Source organism: Clupea harengus, chromosome 13 (genome assembly GCF_900700415.2).
Source record: "Clupea harengus chromosome 13, Ch_v2.0.2, whole genome shotgun sequence".
NCBI lineage: Eukaryota > Metazoa > Chordata > Actinopteri > Clupeiformes > Clupeidae > Clupea > Clupea harengus.
The window spans coordinates 10,103,730-10,122,659 of NC_045164.1; the positions used below are offsets into that span (position 1 = coordinate 10,103,730).

Sequence of the window (18,930 nt, forward strand, 5' to 3'; positions counted from 1 at the left end):
AGCAGGAAGTATTGCCACCCATTTATGTGCAGATCTGTTTCACATGAACACATCCATACTCTCACAGTGCCTCACAGGAAATAGAGAGTTATCTGACTGTGATGTCTCAAGTGGACTTGATTTCCTCCAGTTTTTTTAATATAGTCATTAGAAATACATTAAGAAACTGGCAGTTGGGCCATCCCATATGATTTTAGGAATGTTTCTAGCCTCAGCGAAGGGCAGCTATCAGCCCAGCTAGCATGCAATGTTTTTATCACATTATATAACAGCGAATGTTCTGACTCACTGTTGTGAGAAAATGTTGGTAATATGGCAAAGGTTACAAAAATGTTAATGGAATAAACAAACTAATTGGGCTAACTGTAAGTCAGTTTTGATTGTGAAGATACACATTAGAGAAATATTCCCCTAACATAAATCATACATTTTGAGAATGCAATGGGGGGGCATTAGAAAAACATTTGCGCCTCTGCCCTGTTTCTTCCGAGTTCTGCTGCAGTTGCTTGTTACTACCCTCCCCCATCGTTTCCTCCCAATCTCTCTCGCCCTACTTTCTCTGATCTCCCCCCTATTTTATCAACCCCATGGCAGAGCAGTAAACAAAACATTTACTTTTAACTTGACAGCAGCAACACAAATCAAAGGCAAACACCACTTTTTTAACCAACTAGATTTCCACTTCAACATGGTGGAGTAAATTCTAAAATGAGTGGTCTTTTCTATCTGCCTCCCCCTCCCTCCCCTGTTTCTTCTACTATTGCCACTCCCTCCCTCCCTCTGTTCTGTTCTGCCCCGTTTTCCTGCCCAGCAGCGGTTACACAACATAGCTGGACTTGCTAGCTGTCTTTTCTCTGACAAAATCAGGTAGTTTATTAAATACATTGCCATCCTAATGACTGAGAATCTGTGGAAAACATATGCTGTGAATTGACTGTGCTGTTACATTTACATTTTACATTTAGCAGACGCTTTTGTCCAAAGTGACGTACAAGGGAGAGTTAACAGTGTAACAGTCAAGCTACGAGGAATAGAGACCTAGTGTAACAATAAATACTATTTTAAATAATAAATAGAAAAAACGTGCAGGATTGTAGCTGCTGTAAGTGCAAGTTAAGTACTAACTGCTGTGAAGTGCTTGCATGCTCTTTGGGTTTACCCTTTCTTGTTCCAACATTTAACTTTAACCTTAAAAATATGTATGCTGTTTGCAACGGGAGGTTTTGTTTGAATCGCACTTTTGATATTAGCAGAGCAAAAGTCCATGTATTGCAATGAAAAATAAAGTGGTTTACAGGTGTTATGCCCAGATGACCCGTGTGTTTGTCATTCTTTCAGCATGATGTCTGCTACTGTAGTGACCAATGCTGCCCCAGCAGAGGGAGTGGAAGACCAAGAGCAAAAAGTCGTGGGCAGCACCAAACCTCTGCATCGCTTTCTCAGAGGACATCCCAAGTATGTGGGGGTGAGAGGTCCAAATTCACAGCGATCATTAGCCTGGCAAAAACAATGCAATACATTTCTTAAAAGATTATGAAATAGTTTCAGATGATATAGTTGTGGATGTTGATCAATTTTGTGAGTTTGATGAGTCATACACTACTATTACTACTACTACTACTACTACTACTACTACTACTACTACTACTGTTTCTACTACTAGCCTACTACTATTACTACTAATAATAACATTGATAATAATATAGAATAGTAAGTAATAAATAGCCACAGGAACATAAATAAAAATATTAATTGTTGTTGTAATTGTAATAATAATAATGAAAATAATAATAATTATTATAGTGGTGGTAATAATAAGTGTAAGAAATTACTACTGTTGCTGTTTCATTATTCATTTTGCAAACGAACAGAAGACTCACCTTTCTCACCTGTGCTGTTGTTTTTAAGGTTGTCATGGTAACTCTGGGTATATCTATCTTTCTCATGGGATTTCCTGTATGGCTAGCCGACGGCCTTTCAGAGTCCTTCATCTCATTCGTGCTGGGAGTCTTGGTCTGTACGCTAAATATGTATCTACTTAGACTTAATTATAGCATTATATATATATATACACACACAAATATACATACATATACATGAATACATATATATACATATATATATATCTATATCCATATGCACATTACTTATGTGATATGTCATATATGTTTACATGTCTCATGGGTAATTTATGTACAAAATTGTTATTTTTGAATTTGTTGATTTCTGTATTTTATTTATTTGCAGTTTATCACCTGTGGAATCATATTCATACTATCAGAACTGAACATCACAAAGCAACTTGTAAGTTTGATCTCCTTCTATTACCTCTAAATGTGTTATTCATCATTCATCCTCATGGGACACTTAAAGTCTCTTCAGATATTATTGTTAGTTCACAATAGAATGGTCACTTCTCCATTTACACACAACACAACAAACTCTTGTGGTATTTTCATCCTCATTGTGGTATTTTCAAATCATCAGAACTGGAAAGTCTAGCAGGTTTGTAAACAAAATGTAGGAAGATTTGTATTGATTTTTTTGGATGTTCAGTTGTCATTATTTGGGTCACTGGTATATTTTTCTCTTTTTTACAAATAGGTTACTGCTGGATTTGCATTAAGTATTGTCTCCATCCTTGGAGTTGGAATAGGTGTCTGCATATATATTGACTGCCTTAGCTTTGCTGTGGATGACGATTACTATTATATGGAACATAATATTACAGGACAGGATTACACAATTTACAGGAATAGTAAGGTGAGTCAGTTCCTAGTTGATCCGTTACTGGGCTGCACAGTGTTAACTATATCTTACCTCATCTCATTTTAATTATCTACGTGTTAATATTCCCAAATAGTTATTAATTCAAATACAAAACTGTTGTATTTGTTCACACTTGTGTCACAGAACCAGTATGGTGCGGTGCAAGCTTTATCCATGTTTCAAAGTGTTTTGGGTGGAGCTATTCTCATAGTCATGGCAGTATTTGCAAGAGCTGCATTACAATCCAGTAACACCAAGGTAAGGCTATGATTAATATCCACACTCTTCAAAATTCTTAATATGACAGTATTACATTATAGCTAAAAATGTGCTTATATCTTACACCACATAGAATCACTTAGATCAGAAGATAATGGACTCATCAACCGAATTTGGCTTATTTAAATGGCCTTTCTTTATGCTTGTCTACTCCAGGCAGTTGTTGTTATGCAGACTCGACCACCAGCTGATTGACAGACTTCCACAGGTCACCACAACCTCTAAGCAACTGTTTTATGTATTCATATATATTTTGTTTTATATATTCATATATTATATACTGTTTTATATATAAAGTATAAAACTAAATATTTCCAATTTGTTGGTAAATATTTTATATGTTTCCTTTTATGCAATAAAACTGATTCAAATACTGGTCTCTTGTCACACTTTTGTAACACATGTTGAAACATGATGACCTTAAGAGATCAGTAATAAGTCAGTAAAAAGTCAATAAAACCCAAATGCAAAGATGAGGAACTGGCTGTTTTATTTGGCTCTGGATTTACAGATTCTGTGGGCACTTCAATGTGAAAACTTAATTCTGGCATAAGAAACAAACTACTACATGAATAGCTGTGACTAGCCTCACACATTATCAATAAGACATTCAAACACAGTACTACAATGTCAGCATGCATGCAAGTGTAAGTTTATACACTTAATGTAAAATGTTTCCAAATGTTTGAAACAAATTATTATTCAGTAGAACATGAGCATATATGAATATGCATTCTGTGAAGAAAATGTCAAACCTAAAACGTACAATTCACTTCTACAGCAGAAATATTATAAGCAACAGCAAAACAGTTTGGTCACAATATCTAAAATAAAAAGTAGAGGCAACCAGACCACTGAGACTGCATGACAAAAACATGCAAAGGCACATTACAGGGTTACAGACATTATTTATACAAAGCAAATAATTAAAATCTCTCCCAAGAATGCCCAATAGCAGTCATTCACCTCACGATAAGCATCTAGTTGTAGTTAAAAATCTCACATCTCAGCAAAGTAGAACTTATGTAAGGTGAAAAGCTGGAAGTAACGTGTAAGGTTAATGTGTGTCTGCTGGCAATCTGGCACTTTGGCATTAATGCGTACCTGAATGGGAACCGTTTCTGTGACAGGTCACTGTACTGGCGAGATTAACAGCTAGCCCCCATTCAAATGCCTATCTACCGGGTTGCCAACTCCCCCAGTTTCGGTGTGAGACTGCCGGTCCACTGGTTTCACTGACAGAAATGCTAGGCACTCTATCTATAACTCCAAGATAACGCTTAAAAGCTGGCGACCCTGTATCTATCCCAGAGACATGCAGCCTCCTGATGCTAACGGAGCTAGAGTGTACATTTTGTGTGGGCACACAGGTCTAGTTTGAGCCAGGATCAGGTAGGCCCTGCCCTCTGGAGGTCTTCACAGCCACGCTGGTGGACCCGCATGTGCTCCGTGACCCGGTACTGGCGTGAGAAGGTCATGGGGCACTGCGGGCAGGCGTACGGCCTGACGCCCAGGTGGGAGCGCATGTGTCTGTTCAGAGAGCCCCGTTGGCTGAAGGCTCGATCACACATGGTGCACTGGTACGGCTGCACCACCAGGTTCTGGTGGGCCTTGCTGAGGTTGAACAGCCCCACCGACGGCTCGCTGGTCGAGGCCTCGGAGAGGGGAATGCCAGGAGTGGAGCACTGTTTACTGCCGGCAGTTTCCGTCGGGATCATGTAAAGTCCATCCTCGTCAGAGTCGCTTGACCCTGTGACTTGTTGAGGCTCTCCCCTGAGACAGTGATACCTCACCTGTCCTTGGTAGGTGTGCACACCATAGTTCTGAGGGCTAAACAGATCACCGTCGTCCTCCCGATCACTGCTAGACCTCTCAGATGTGCTGCTGTGATCACCTCTGGCTAATTCACGGACTGCAGGCGTGTCTGCTGTGATACTGTGACCTGAAACAACTGGGCCTTGTGCATAAGACCTAACTGAATCAAACCATGATTTGGAATCAGAAGAAGCCCTACAGGTCTGCATGTCAATATCCTGGCTGGAGTTTTCCCTGCTTACTGCAATGTGTACCGCATACTGTGTGTCGTCCTCTGACTGCAAATGACACAAAACATTGTGATGACCTTGTTCAGAATGACTGTCCACAGGAATATTGGCTGAAATGTTTGAAAACTCTAAGGAGGCATGAGGCATGTTGTGCTCATTTTCTGCAAGTCTGAACTGGTTGGAAGCATCATCACTGTGCTCATAAGCTTTGTTCGAATGTAGATGACCATGGCAGCTGTCCCTTGAAGCGTCACTAAGGGTGAGATCCCTGCTGGTCTCTGGGTGTGGGCTCAAGTCCTCATCTTTGTGTTTGGCCTGCCTGATTTGTGCAGACACAAACACAGTCTTTGGAGATACAGTAACGCTTGTTTTAACAACTGCCGCATTTCTTGATTCCAAAAGCTCATCTGCAAAGTCTTTGGGACTTTCAGTTTGATGACAGAGTACATGATCTGAGTGAAGCACATGGGATGCAACCTTAACTCTTTTGGATGCTGGCTCATTCAAAATGTCATCATTCCTGGCAATGTTTTGAAATTTGTGATCACCTAGTTTGTGTTTATACGAAGAAAGGTCCACACTTTGGCTATTCTCAGATTCCCTTCCATGCAGGTCAAAGGCAACGCTCAGGTCATAGTTTGGTGTGCTTGATTTTTCCATGTGTGACAACTTCCCACAGGCACTTGCGTGTCGAATAACAGGTACCGCTTCACAACTTAAGCAGGATGGCAAAGGCTTTTCAGATCCGCCTGGGTACGACGGAGACAGAGGTATTCTTTCTTCATGTTGCTGTTCAGGAAACGTCCAATTTCGATCCGATTTATTTTGGCCTGGAATTTGGAACACCAAATAAGAAACATTTTTGCAATCAACACTCAACACATGACTTGCTTAAGAGCATGGTCAAATAACAGGCGTCTTAAAATGTTCTTGAATTCTGGGATGCTTCTCTCAAACTCCTAAACACAACAGTTTCAACTTCAACAGTTTTGCCATGCATTGCATTACACACTTTAAACTACTCACTGTTCAAGGACTCAGACGGCGCACTTCGTCTGAACGTCAAGGCATACTGGAGTTCCTGCATCTGTAGGGCAACAGCAACAGACAGTACAGAGTCCTCTTGGTCTTGAGGAGGTAGTTTGCCTGTGTAGATGAAGTCTAACAAGTAATCCATGGTCTCTGGAGATAGACTGGGGAACTGCAAATCCAAAAGTGCTCCATGACTGGTGAGGAGAGAAGCTAGCACGGGGCTTGATGCAGCCAGGACACTTTTATGGGCTAAGAAGAGCCTTCTGGGGCTGACATGCAACTGTACGACACAGTCGCAAAACTGCCCACACTCTCTCTGCAGGTTCAGCCCCTTCAAGAGGGCCACTGCATGTTTGCAGTCTGTTAAGGGCTCACTTGGCACCTAAAACAAAAATAAGTAAATACTTAAGTTATAATTAAGAGTTTTCCTCACAATTGCAAAAAACCCTGTTAGATCATAACTCATAAGAGGCCAAATAGGGAATGATGGATGTCAGTTCAATTCAATTATATTTACATAGCGCTTTAGAAGTGTTTTACAGAGCTCATAGCCTGAACCAGTGAATAAGTTCAGTGAATTATGTACATTTGTTTGTGTCAAAGAGAATCAGATATTCTCCAACATAATATAATCCTACATATTCTTAATACATTTTAAACTGTAGCCTACTGTATATGCAAACTTAGGCTACTGTACATTAAGGTTTTGTTCATACACACACACACACACACACACACACACATATTCATACATACATACATAATTAGCACACATCAACTGATTTGTTGATAGCCTAAACTCAACATCAGATGAGTTTTTCATGCAATGCTGTTTGCCGATAATTTCTGCATCAACCTTAACTAGTCAGTCCGACAAGTATTCTCCTGAGCAAAGCAAGCTACACAATCATTCGGAGTTACTTACATTCATCCTGCCAGACAGGGAGAGTGAAGTTTTCATAAAGAGGGTTGCACGACTTGTAATAAGTGTAGCCGAAGTATATAGACTCTCTCTGAAGGCTACGTGCGCTTTCATTCGAAAAACAATCGCAAGCTTTTCATAGTACGTGACACCCTCTGACAGCTGCTTTTAGGGAGTCCCTGCCATGACGTCAATGTCTCCGAGTCCCTCTAAGGTAAGGCCACGCCCTCATTTCCAGGGTAGTGGCTGAAGTCTGTCCTCTCAAGTGCAAAGGTTCTACGCAAACCCTCGATGACGCTTTGTTGATAACTCCATAAAAGTAGTGGACCAACCACGTGTTGTTCACATCACCGGCACTGTACACAGTGTAAAGTTACACTAATCCTCGTAGTCCCGTGGATCTGCTTTCCAGTTGAATCGCAATGGAAATACCATTGGCGAGAGTTGAAATATTAGATGCGATGGGTGGAAGTAATGAAAGAAGGAATCAAAATAGACACGTGGTTTTAGCGTAGCCTGTGCTGTCATGTTTCCTATAGCCTATGGGGAAATTTAAATACTTCCTGCGAAATTCACTGTTGGAAATGTTAAGGTAAAGTTATATTAAGGTTAATTTAGCCAACCAAAACGAATACACTATGAACGTACGTCTATTAAACAAATGTGTCATAGAATCAGTCTAACAATGCTAGGCTAATCATACAAACCAAATTTAGAGTCTACTGAATAGCAAAAATGGTGCACAATTAAGCCCCTAATTGGACACATTTGTGAAATCCCAAACACAATTGGGCCATTAAAAACAGGTAGGACAGTCTACCTAATCAAGCAAATCAGACCATTGAGGTATTGCTCAAAAGACAACTATTATAAATATGACAGTGTTATTGGCAATGCCTCTAATTAAACGACCTGAATATAATATCCACTTAAACCTAGACAATGAGTGTAATGTACCTTGAGTGTAAGGATCATTGCAGAAAGCCTACTCAATGTTACAAGTCTTTTATTGTCAGATGCACAGAATGACACAGGGTCAGACACAAGGCCCCGCACAAATAAATAAATATACAATACAATATGCTAAAACATATAACAACCTATACATATAATACTAACATATATACATATAACATATAATACACATATAGTAACATATAATAAACATATAATAAACTATACTAACCTATTAAACCTATACTACCCTACAGACAAATGGGAGTAGCAGGTAGTGCAATAGTTCTGATAAATATGTATTTGTAGTGTAAGAGACAGTATGTAAGTGTATGCAATGTCCATTATTAGGCCTATTTACTAAAAGCCAGCTTCAATGAGCTATTTTGCCCTTTTAAATTTAAGCTAAAATGAACAGAAAACAAAGAAATTATATAAATATATTTCAATTGGGTTTGCAGCCAGCAGCCTGTGTTACAGTAGGCTATTTCCAGTCAGGGCGTCTGCCCTAGTGTCACAAGTTATACCCAACACAGTGTGCCCATGAAAGCTGTCCTATTTTTTTTCTCTAACTCATGCTACGTGCGTTTCCACTGAGGGGGCACTCGCCGCCAAAGCTCACGTACAGATCATGAGGAGTACCCCTTCCACTGTTCAAATGCCCACCATGTGCCTCCCTATTCTAAATTCAACTCAGTCTCTCGTGACGGGGACAAGGGCCAACCTTTAGGCCTATTATTAGACTACTAGTACTCAAAGATCAAACAAACCATTTGTTTTGCCTCTGGATATTGTTAAACTGATACAGCGAATGCACTTGTAGGCAAATGGTTATATTGATTATTTACTGATACAGTTAAAAACAAAAGCAAAAGCTTACCTTGAAATTCCATCGGTATTTCAAAATCGAGTGCTGCTCGGTTTGGTTACTCGCGCTTGCCGTAATATTGCCGCATGTGTTTTTGCAAGACCAACGAGAGATTCCTTTTCCGTACCTCGCCCGTGGTATCTGGCTGTGTCCACCGAAGCAGGTCAACATCAAGAATGCCGTCAATATTTTTCGAAGATTCAGAAAACGCCGCAACAAACGGCATTGAAGATATCAATATGGATACGACCCCAAAAGTCAAAGTAAGAATAATGCCATGGTCATATCCACCTTTTTAACACATTCGCTGTGTAGCAGCTAACTAGTTAGCAACCTACCCACAATCCGCAAGTCACTAACCTGGGTTTGTAGCTACGATTTCTCGCGAAGGCAAAATAGCACTTGACTGTACAAATGTCCATCGTATATTACCCATTATATTACACGTTCCGTGTGTCTTTTTCTTCTCAAGAATGTTACTCAATGACCTGTTTATGGCCTGGTTTTTTTTTAACACGTGGACCGGAAGGCCTTAAAACACATCAGATCAGGCAAGCTAGTAAAGCCAGCACGTGTCTGACTAGCCATTTAAATCGTCAAGGACTGCTGATTGACGGGAAGTTGCCCTGTATTCAAGTTATCTTAGCTAGATTGTTTGATCTCTTCTGAAATTAAGGACGCATATGCTAGATAAGTGGTTGAAATCTCAGCGATGACGTGGGCTGGTTTTTAGCCGGTTAGCAAAACAGCTAACGTAGCAGCCGTATTTACATACAGCATGGGCTGAGAGGAATGGTCCTTAGCATGTTGTTTTACATGCATAGTGTCACTACTTGTATTTGAAGAAGTTCTGTACCTTGTACCATTTGTGGACTGAAGTACATTGTTAATATTGTCATTGATAAAATTACATTGAATAGCAGATACGATTTGTAAAGGTGATGAGAACCTATAGATATCCCTCATAGTATGTGTATCTCAAACATTCCTGACAAAACATCAGTAAGTAATATTTTTCTTGCAATCTGTAGAAAGTCAAGAAGGACAAGACCAAGGATGGAAAGATCAAGAAACAGAAACCGGTTGCTGAAGAGCAGCCTGATGAATGTCAGCCACCAACTCCCAAAAAGAAAAAAAAAGAGAAAAAGGACACAGCCATAGGAGACTTGACTGATGTGAACGGCAACTCTCATTCCACTGAAGGGCTTAATGGTGACACAATAATTGTGGTAAAGCTATTCAATTATCTGTTTGTTTACACTTGTTTTATCGACTATGTAATTGGTGATGTTTTTTCCATGATGGTGTACTTTGCATTTATAAAATGAGTTTTTCAAATAACCTCACAGAAAAAGAAAAAGATCAAAACGGACACAACAGCCAATGAAAACCTGGCAGTGACGCCAAAACTCATAGCAAAAACCAACGGACATTCCACATCAACCACGCCAGCGCAGTCTAGTGAGGACTCCTGCAGTGATAGTGACAAGGAGATGGTACGTCCCCCAGTTGATTTACCTAATTTTAAAGGTGTTGCATGTGATCTTGGCAAACTTGGACATGCAAAATTATTGTACAAAAGCAAGTATCCCTGTATCATCTTTGGAATTCTGTTGAAACTCTAATATCTGGGTCAAAGAAATTCCTTCTTTCTTAGGGCGTCTGTTTTTGAAGTAGCTAACAGAGTGGAATACATTGAATGTGCAGCAAAGTCATTGCTTACGTCAGCTTTACATTATAGATTTAGAGTAAAGAAGGTGAAATAAATGGTACTGCTTAAGTAAAATCGATTTTAGCAATATTTGCGTCAAAAAGAGTTTTGTACAAACTTAAAAGCAGTGGTTGTGAAATAACAAGTCATAATTTTCTTTTTGCCCTACCTTTTCCCCCACCAGCTTCCGAAAGAAACCCCAGAACAGAAAGTAGGAGCATTCAAAAACTTCAGGATAACCCCACCCACAATCAATCTCCTCAAAGGTACAGTCTTGTGTAATCACTGGGGTATAGTATTGGTCTGAATGATCTAAGGGGTACAGTAGTAAGAACTACAGGTGACATTTTTGACAAGTCGCCCGGAGGATGAAAGAAATTAGTTTTAGAATGAAAAAAGAAATACCACAAATGCTGCAAAATAAGCAACATGTTTCCAAATGTATAACTTGTCCGTTACCTGGTAGATCAACAAATAAGGTCTGGTGTCCTGGGATGGAGTCAAATTCCCAGTCTGAATTATTGTTTCAGTCCGCACCTGGTAGCCTGGATAGTGAGAGGCTTTAGAGTCTGCAAGGCAGTCTTACTGAAAAATAAGTCAAGAAGATTAAAAGTAATTAAGAAACCTGGACATTCTTATAAAGTAGTTTCATTTATTTGCTTATCAATTATTTTTTTTCTTTTGAGATTTGCTATGGTAGAGCTGTGTTGATCTACTGGATGCTTGATCTTGCTTCTTGATTTTAATAATGGTCTTGATTATGGTGCCATCTATCTGCAGCTCGTGGAGTTACACACCTTTTTGACATCCAAGTGAAGACCTTCGACAGTGTGTACGACGGGAAAGATGTGATTGCTCAGGCCAGAACTGGGACAGGAAAAACCTTCTCTTTTGCCATACCGCTTGTGGAGAAAATTTTGGCCGATGGAGAAGACAAAACAAGGGGAAGAGCCCCAAAGGTATGACTTGGTCAACTCATTGGAGCACCCTTGTGTTGTTATCTCTGTCTCTACCCCTCATTGAATAACAGATACTTCATCATCTCTTGGTGTGTCATGATAAGGTCACGATAAGGTCTTAATGTTCCCATTAGTGGGTGACTGTCCAAGACTTTGTGAAATCCTCTTGTCAATCATTGGGGAGAGCTGACATAAAATGAGACCAAATCTTTTTTGATTCTTCAGAGACAAATGATGGTCCGCTCGCTCAAATTCTCTTAATGCTCACATGGGCTCAGACATTACACAGACTTTGTACTAGGAAGCTGGCAGGGTAAACGTCTGTTTAAAGTTCAGTCCAACTGATTTGGACATTTGTGTTATAGGTAATGTCTAGATAAATTCAGGGTTGCCGTGCATGTCTGAAAATGGATAACAACAAGTCATATAACCTCCATTTGCTGACAATACAAAGATACTTGTTTTGGAAGTTTTTTAGTACCCTTATTTAATTTTTTTGATTTTATTTTTTTTACTCCTTTTCCTTCAGGTTTTGGCTCTGACACCAACAAGAGAGCTAGCCATTCAAGTGGCTAAAGACTTCAAAGACGTTTCCAGGAAACTGTCTGTTACATGCTTTTATGGTGGAAGTTCATACAACCCCCAGGGTGAGTAAAGTTTCGTTGTCATTAATCAAACGTGAAAATGAATTGTGTACCACTTGTTAAAGAGTTAAGCTAACTAAAGAAGTATCGTTGTTCATTTGGTTATCTTGTTAATTTAGATCGTCTTCATGGTGCAGGGCTGTTATCTGTTGAAGTTATATTGTCTTTGTTGTCTTTCTTAGTTGACGCTATTAGAATGGGTATTGATGTGCTGGTGGGAACTCCTGGGCGAATCAAAGACCATCTCGACAACAACAAACTGGACTTGTCCCAACTGAAGCATGTGGTACTGGATGAAGTAGACCAAATGCTTGACATGGGTTTTGCAGATTCAGTGGAGGAGATTCTGTCCTATTCGTATGAAAAAGGTCTGGTTCAATTTCTTTGTCTAATTTCTTCATCAAGTGCATGGAAAGTTTCATTAATGTTTGTCAGTGTGAAATGGTACAGAGGCCCAAATACAGATCCTGATGTCCAATTTAAAGAGAACCATTTTGACTCTGATTGCAGTGCTTTAGTGTTCATTTTCTGTAAAAGGAGTGGTAGAATTCCCTCTAAGTGTAATGTGAAACACAAATGTCTAAAATTGCAGACATAATTAAGAGAACTTAAATTAATTATCAGTATACTTATGAATAAATCTGATTTACAGTCAAAAATGATCTTTTTCTCTTCTTTTTTAAAATTGAGAGCCCATCAAACAATGTATCTCTTAAAACTGCGACGTTCCTCTGAAATCTGACCTGATCTGTTTACAGACTCACCAGCCAACCCTCAGACCCTTCTCTTCTCTGCCACCTGCCCGCAGTGGGTGTACGCGGTGGCGAAGAAGTACATGCGACCTGAATGTATACACGTGAACCTGATTGGCAAGAATACCCAGAAAGCTGCCACCACTGTTGAAGTAAGTTCTGTGTGATCGCGTGACTTGATGCACCTTGGAACGCTTCAGTAGAGTAGATGATGAAACACATGGGATAAACTGCTGTTACATGAATCTGGCACCAAATGCTCCTTTGACTCTGGGTGCCATCAGGTTTGTTTTGTTTCCTCGTTCTTGTGGGGGAAAAACCCACTGGAATTTGCCCTAAGGGTTGAATTCCTATTGATGAGTGATTCATATCTTGCCCATCTTTCTGATCATCCACCAGGGCAGCCAGTCTTACACTGTCAGTGCATGTTACTTATGACACATTTTTCCAAAGAACCAGGAAGAGGTGATCTTTAAAATAATCATGCCTGATTAGATTATTAGCATTTCAATTTTTAGATAATGTTTCTTTTCTTTTTTAATTGAAAGGACTTCTATGTCAGATGAGTGACCAGAGCATTACGTTTAGACAACTAACAGCATTGCTGCAAAGCAGAAGGGATTCATTTACTGGATATGGTTCACCCTGGTCTTTTACCTCACTTCCTGCCTCTACCATGTCTCATTCCTCCCCCCTTCATGTCCCCAGCACCTGGCCATAGCCTGCCACTGGTCTCAGAGGGCCGCTGTCATCGGAGATGTGGTGAAGGTGTACAGCGGAGACAATGGCCGTTCCATCGTCTTCTGCGAGACCAAGAGAGAGGTCGATGAGCTCGCCAACAACATCAAACAGGTGCCCTAACAAGCCTCCTTTACACCTTTACCAGCTGTAAGAATGATGCTATAAATGACCTGCTTTCTCAGCCATTAAGTAACAAACTCGTACCCATGAAAGCTTGTATAACTAGGTCAGAGAGGTTCACTGATTTATAGATATTCTAAATTTGATAACAATCTCCTGAGCACAGTCAGTGTTGGTAGTCTGAGGGAGGAGGTGGTGGCCTCTCGTCATGCCATGTCTTTCTAGTGTGTGATGTACCCCCCCCCCCCCCCCATCTGTGACTCTTGAACAGAACTGCCAGTCGCTCCACGGAGACATTCCTCAGAAGCAGAGGGAGATCACACTGAAGGGCTTCAGAGCCGGCTCCTTTGAGGTCCTCTGCGCCACCAATGTTGCTGCGCGAGGACTGGACATCCCTGAAATCGACCTGGTGGTGCAGTGCGCCCCTCCCAAGGTGTGTTTCTCTCCTCACCCCCCCCCCCCCCCCCACCCCCTCTTCTTGGATCCAGGCTATGACCATATTTTTATGAGGAAATGAATGCATTGAGGAAATACATTTTTGTAATAAGTCTTATGCTAATTCTTCTTTTAAAGCATGTGTCAGAGACTAGATTTGGCACGCTGCATAGGTATGCATAGGTGTTTTTCCCTTTTGTGCAAGCTTCCTGGTCCAGGTAATGTCTTCATGAAGTATGTGAAACCAGTACCACAGAATGTTGATGGTAGATGGATTAGTACACTCAGACCAGCATGTGAATTAAGTGAGGCGCAGCTAGAAATGGTTTCTGATGCATTTTGTGTGTTCATTAAAAAAATGCCTTAAAGTCCAAAGCAAACCAAAGAGTTTGAGCGAGCGAAAGAGAGAAGTGAAAGGGTCAAACACAAAGAAGTGATAGTTACCAGCATTTTAAGTGTATGCTGTATTGTTCCCTCTTGGCCTTTAGGACGTGGAGTCCTACATCCATCGGTCTGGCCGGACAGGCAGAGCTGGCAGAACGGGCGTGTGTATCTGTTTCTACCAGCGCAAAGAGGAAGACCTGCTCCGATGCGTAGAACAGAAAGCCGGCATCACCTTCAAGCGTGTTGGTGTGCCCACAGCCAATGACATCGTTAAATCCTCCAGCAAAGATGCCGTAAGGTGAATATGCAGGGGTATCTGTCGGGGACAGAGGACTTGGACTGAATTGTCAGTAAGAGGTTTACTGGGACAGAGTGTCTGCATTGAAGGGGGGGGGGGGGGGTACACTTCTCATGTGCATGTGTGTTCGATATATATATATATAGACTGTTGTGTTTCTGCTGCAGTTCTCTGCTAATTGAAACACAAGAGAATAAAAGCCAAACTGGTCTCCTCCCCCATAATAGTCCAATCTTTGAAACGTGCCTGACTATCACTGTTAGTTGGAATGCTAATTTGAGTGTGTTCACCCCGTCTCCCGCACAGGTTTCTGGACGCCATTCCTCCAGCTGCTGTGGGGTATTTCCGGGAGGCAGCAGAGAAGCTGATCGAGGACAGGGGGGCTGTGGAGGCCTTGGCGGCTGCCCTCGCTCACATCTCGGGGGCGGGCAGCCTGGAGCAGAGGTCCCTCCTCAACTCTGATGCTGTGAGTTTGTTTGTTTGTGTCTGTGTGAAGGAGACTGGAAAAGGGAAGAGGCTTGTGCCTATGCTGATGATTTGTGTGCATGAGTAGCAGCTTTGTGGAATGACTGCTCTCTGCTCAGAAATGTGTGTCCTGTTTTTAATTGTTTTAAGAATGAGAAGACCTTGCTGCAGTTAATGTGGAAGTTCAGTTTTAAGTTTTGTTGAATGACGCCCTTTCTCTGTCCCGTCTCGCCTCAGGGTTACACAACGATGCTGCTGACCTGCTCCATTGAGATGCACAGCATCGGCTACGCCTGGCGCGGCCTCAAGGAACAGCTGGGGGAGGAGATCGACAATGAGATCCAACGCATGGCTTTCCTCAAGGGGAAAAAGGTAGACATGGAAATCCATGACCCTAACATCAAAACAAATGTGTGATTCCAAGGTGATTTTTGGTTTGATGTAATATTTTGTATCTTTTTCTGGTTTGCCTCTGTAGGGTGTCTGCTTTGATGTTCCAGTTGACAAAGTGAAAAGCTATCAGGTATGACAAACTGCGTGTGTGTGCGTGCGTGTGTGTGTGTGTGTGTGTGTTTAGAGAGTGAGAAGCCGCAAAAGAGGGAGGTGTGGTTAGGGGTGATTTTCATTGGTTATCTTGAGCAGCTGGACAGTGACTGATGTTTCGAGTGCAAGCCTGTAAATGCTGTACATACAAGCTCATTTTTCAAGCAGGGTGCAAATACACAGCACATGGATCTTTCAAGCTTGGTTGTGTGAGGCTTTGCAGTCTTCAAATTACACAACAGTCCAACGACTGTTTTCCTGCCATAACGTGTATGTTGCATTTCAAGGCGTCAAAGAGTCAGAGAGATATATGCTAGACAGTTTGGACTTCAGAACTCTAGGGTTCTCATTCTTGCTTCTGGGGCTTTATCGCTAAGCATGTTTTCCATCTTAACCTGAACTGCATACCTTACTTAACTCATCAATTAGCTGAACACACCTGATTTAGGCCTGATCAAGGGCATTCTGAAGGTTTTTCATTTATTAGCAGTCATTAGAACCTGTCCTTAATAATGTTGAAATATGGGCGATGGTTGTTCTATCTGAATTAAGAAGTGTAGATCTAGCATCCTCTCAATGAACTAAAACCTGCAATAGTTCACCTGGTAGTCCATGCTCTTTCACTTCCATTTCTGGTTACTTGGATGGAGGCAAGAGGCATTTGTATTTATAACTAGGTTCATTTTTTGCTGGTCAAGTTTATTTTGGGTCAGTATTGCGCAATTCATGTTTTGGGATCTACACTGTGTAGTCAGAGTGAACAGCTCTAGAAAACTAGTAAATACAGAAGTCAAATACTCCCCATCCCCAGGACAAACCTCTCACTCCATCCCTCTGTGCACTTTCAGGAGGCCTTTTCAGATGGTCGCCGGTGGCAGTTGGTCGTTGCCACGGAGCTACCCGAAATTGAGGAAAGCATGCGTAACCATGGCGACAGAAACGGATTTGGCGGCGGCGGTGGTAGGGGACGTGGTGGCGGCCGTGGATTTAGCAACAACAGAAGGGGAGGAGGTCGAGGAAGAGGAGGTTTCGGACAGAAACGCAGCTTCAGCAAGGCTTTTGAGTAACCGAGGGCCTACATTTGGACTTGTGGTGACTGTTGTCTGCTCTTTGGGCTGAAGTTTTTGTGGTGTTTTGGGGGGAAAGCTGCTCCATGCTGGAACGTCACTCCCCAAAATGTTCATGCTATGAGCTGATTGCTTTGCAATTTGGTATTTAAATGTCACTTGAAATAAACCCATTCACTTGAATGTGATGAATTCATTAAACATCGTCTTATAAGAAGCCCTGCCTCTGTGTACATAATTTTACTTCTTAACTGGGGGGTATTCGTCGTAGCGAGCTAAGCGGTTTAGTGAGCTAATTTTCAGGCCAAGATAAAAAATGCCCTTTTTGGTTCTTTCGATAAATCACCGTAGTAACATATCAATTAGCACTAACCTGCTCCAGCGCAGGCTAACTCAAGTGTAGCTGGATAAGCTTGCCACACCCCCGGAAAAAGGAGGGATCCCATTGACCAAGGACTGATATTAGATAGTTAGATTAGCATAGGGAGAGAGTTCTTTGCGATCGCCAAGATCCATTATTCCATCATGAGTTCTTGTATGAGCACTACCGATTCAGCCGACAAGGAATAATTCATTTACAAGACCTTCTCCAATAATTTATTGCAAACACCACAGTCGACCATTGACTGTTGCGCTTTTTTGCGAGTGGTACATTTTTGTAGTGTTGGTGATGCGGAGAACAAAGCACTCATAATTATATGACAGTGTTATTAGTACACCATAGCATATCATTATTGAAGAAAATTATTAAGGTGGACTCATGATAAGAATAGAGAGAAATACACACAATTTTTTTTCACTGCTTCAATTTATTGCATTTGTTATTAATACATTTACATTGTCATTTAACAGACGCTTTTATTCAAAGCTACTTACAAGGAAATGTAAAACTACACCGAGGTAGGAGGTGAGGGGAATCGATCTAGCAACCTTAAAACTACTAACCGACAGCGTTACACACTGCACCAAAGTCACCTTTCCTGCCATTTGAAGTAGGACGTGAATCCACAATTGCTCTGATAAGTTTAGCCTGGGTAAAATTACCCACATGATTTGGATGCGGATCAGCCTTTGACGAGCCGATATATCCTGTCCTCAATCAGCTCGCTAATGTTAACGGGCTAAAAGGACAATTGATTAACTTAGCTTCAACCCTTACGACGAACGGGCCCTGGATTATGGTGTAAGAAACCCCTAGAAAGGGCATTTCTGCTTTCATGACAGAAAACAAAGACTTGTTATAAAACTTTTTTATTTAGTAAAGCAAACCATGTTAGCACAGACTTAAGAGGTACATTCTGCGGAAGGTTAACCTTGTTAGCTTTTTTCACATTATAGCATACTAAAACAAACATCTTCCCAAAGTTACATTTATTTTATTATGCAAAGCTTCCTCACTCATGCACCTATGAGAGTTGACTATGAAGGATTGTGTTAAAATGGCTGTCCCTTTGTAAGGGCCCTCCTGAACTGTCCATTGTGTCACCTGCAAGTAGACATCAACATGTTCACATTAATAGGGTATTCATACAGTCCCAGCTTTGTTTTTTCGGCAGTGCTTCATACACAAGTACTTCTGAACAATAGTACACTGTTTTTTGATTGCTATTCCAATGTAGATAGACTGGTCTGCATACAGAGTTCAGTTGTTTTCATTGTGTACGCTGTTATTATTTGATTGTAGACTAAAATGTTTTAGCCAAAACGGGTCATCTTAGTAATATGAATTGCAAATGCAGGTGGGATGTAGATGTTGCATCACTAGTATGTTGGTGATACTCACAGAAGCTGTCCATCCATGCTGAGCCTGCCGGCCTCCAGCTTCGTTCAAACTCACTGGTGGGGTTCCAGTGGTCCATACTTTTAAGGTGATCAACTATCTGTTGAATCGAAAGCTAAATTAAACACATTTCTTTTTTAATTCTATTTATAACTAGAGAAG

General features: G+C 41.1%; 3 protein-coding genes across 3 annotated transcripts; 2 read left to right on the forward strand and 1 right to left on the reverse strand.

Moving 5' to 3' along the window:
- The first annotated feature begins 759 nt into the window (after nt 1-759).
- On the forward strand, nt 760-3,519 carry si:ch1073-291c23.2 (uncharacterized protein LOC799862 homolog). The gene is made up of 7 exons (XM_042709534.1): nt 760-867; nt 1,339-1,465; nt 1,909-2,013; nt 2,248-2,304; nt 2,605-2,763; nt 2,914-3,027; nt 3,205-3,519. Exons 2-7 carry the CDS (start codon nt 1,340-1,342, stop codon nt 3,241-3,243), a joined length of 600 nt encoding a protein of 199 aa, XP_042565468.1. The 5' UTR covers nt 760-867; nt 1,339; the 3' UTR covers nt 3,244-3,519.
- Nucleotides 3,520-3,593: 74 nt separating this feature from the next.
- LOC116223337 lies at nt 3,594-9,040 on the reverse strand. The gene is made up of 3 exons (XM_031579595.2): nt 8,882-9,040; nt 6,120-6,507; nt 3,594-5,923 (listed from the first exon to the last, which is right to left on the reverse strand). The coding sequence occupies exons 1-3, from the start codon at nt 9,038-9,040 to the stop codon at nt 4,437-4,439; spliced, it is 2,034 nt and encodes a 677-aa protein (XP_031435455.1). The 3' UTR covers nt 3,594-4,436.
- On the forward strand, nt 9,000-17,205 carry ddx21 (DEAD (Asp-Glu-Ala-Asp) box helicase 21). The gene is made up of 15 exons (XM_012840437.3): nt 9,000-9,132; nt 9,901-10,098; nt 10,219-10,365; nt 10,765-10,846; nt 11,361-11,539; nt 12,069-12,186; nt 12,366-12,551; nt 12,942-13,087; nt 13,644-13,787; nt 14,068-14,229; nt 14,720-14,913; nt 15,220-15,379; nt 15,616-15,750; nt 15,857-15,901; nt 16,770-17,205. Exons 1-15 carry the CDS (start codon nt 9,046-9,048, stop codon nt 16,986-16,988), a joined length of 2,202 nt encoding a protein of 733 aa, XP_012695891.2. The 5' UTR covers nt 9,000-9,045; the 3' UTR covers nt 16,989-17,205.
- Nucleotides 17,206-18,930: the final 1,725 nt, after the last annotated feature.

What these genes read in the sequence shown, in the direction of transcription:
- LOC116223337 (XM_031579595.2), bottom strand. Translation starts at nt 9,040, where the DNA reads ATGTTGACCTGCTTCGGTGGACACAGCCAGATACCACGGGCGAGGTAC. An exon ending in AATACCGATGGAATTTCAAG is followed by an intron (nt 6,508 to 8,881) that starts GTAAGCTTTTGC and finishes TTTTTGTTTTAG; the next exon opens with GTGCCAAGTGAGCCCTTAAC. An exon ending in GCCGTCTGAGTCCTTGAACA is followed by an intron (nt 5,924 to 6,119) that starts GTGAGTAGTTTA and finishes TCCAAATTCCAG; the next exon opens with GCCAAAATAAATCGGATCGA.
- ddx21 (XM_012840437.3), top strand. Translation starts at nt 9,046, where the DNA reads ATGCCGTCAATATTTTTCGAAGATTCAGAAAACGCCGCAACAAACGGC. An exon ending in CACAATCAATCTCCTCAAAG is followed by an intron (nt 10,847 to 11,360) that starts GTACAGTCTTGT and finishes ATCTATCTGCAG; the next exon opens with CTCGTGGAGTTACACACCTT. An exon ending in CAAGGGGAAGAGCCCCAAAG is followed by an intron (nt 11,540 to 12,068) that starts GTATGACTTGGT and finishes CTTTTCCTTCAG; the next exon opens with GTTTTGGCTCTGACACCAAC.
- si:ch1073-291c23.2 (XM_042709534.1), top strand. Translation starts at nt 1,340, where the DNA reads ATGATGTCTGCTACTGTAGTGACCAATGCTGCCCCAGCAGAGGGAGTG. An exon ending in TGAACATCACAAAGCAACTT is followed by an intron (nt 2,305 to 2,604) that starts GTAAGTTTGATC and finishes TTTTACAAATAG; the next exon opens with GTTACTGCTGGATTTGCATT. An exon ending in CAATTTACAGGAATAGTAAG is followed by an intron (nt 2,764 to 2,913) that starts GTGAGTCAGTTC and finishes CTTGTGTCACAG; the next exon opens with AACCAGTATGGTGCGGTGCA.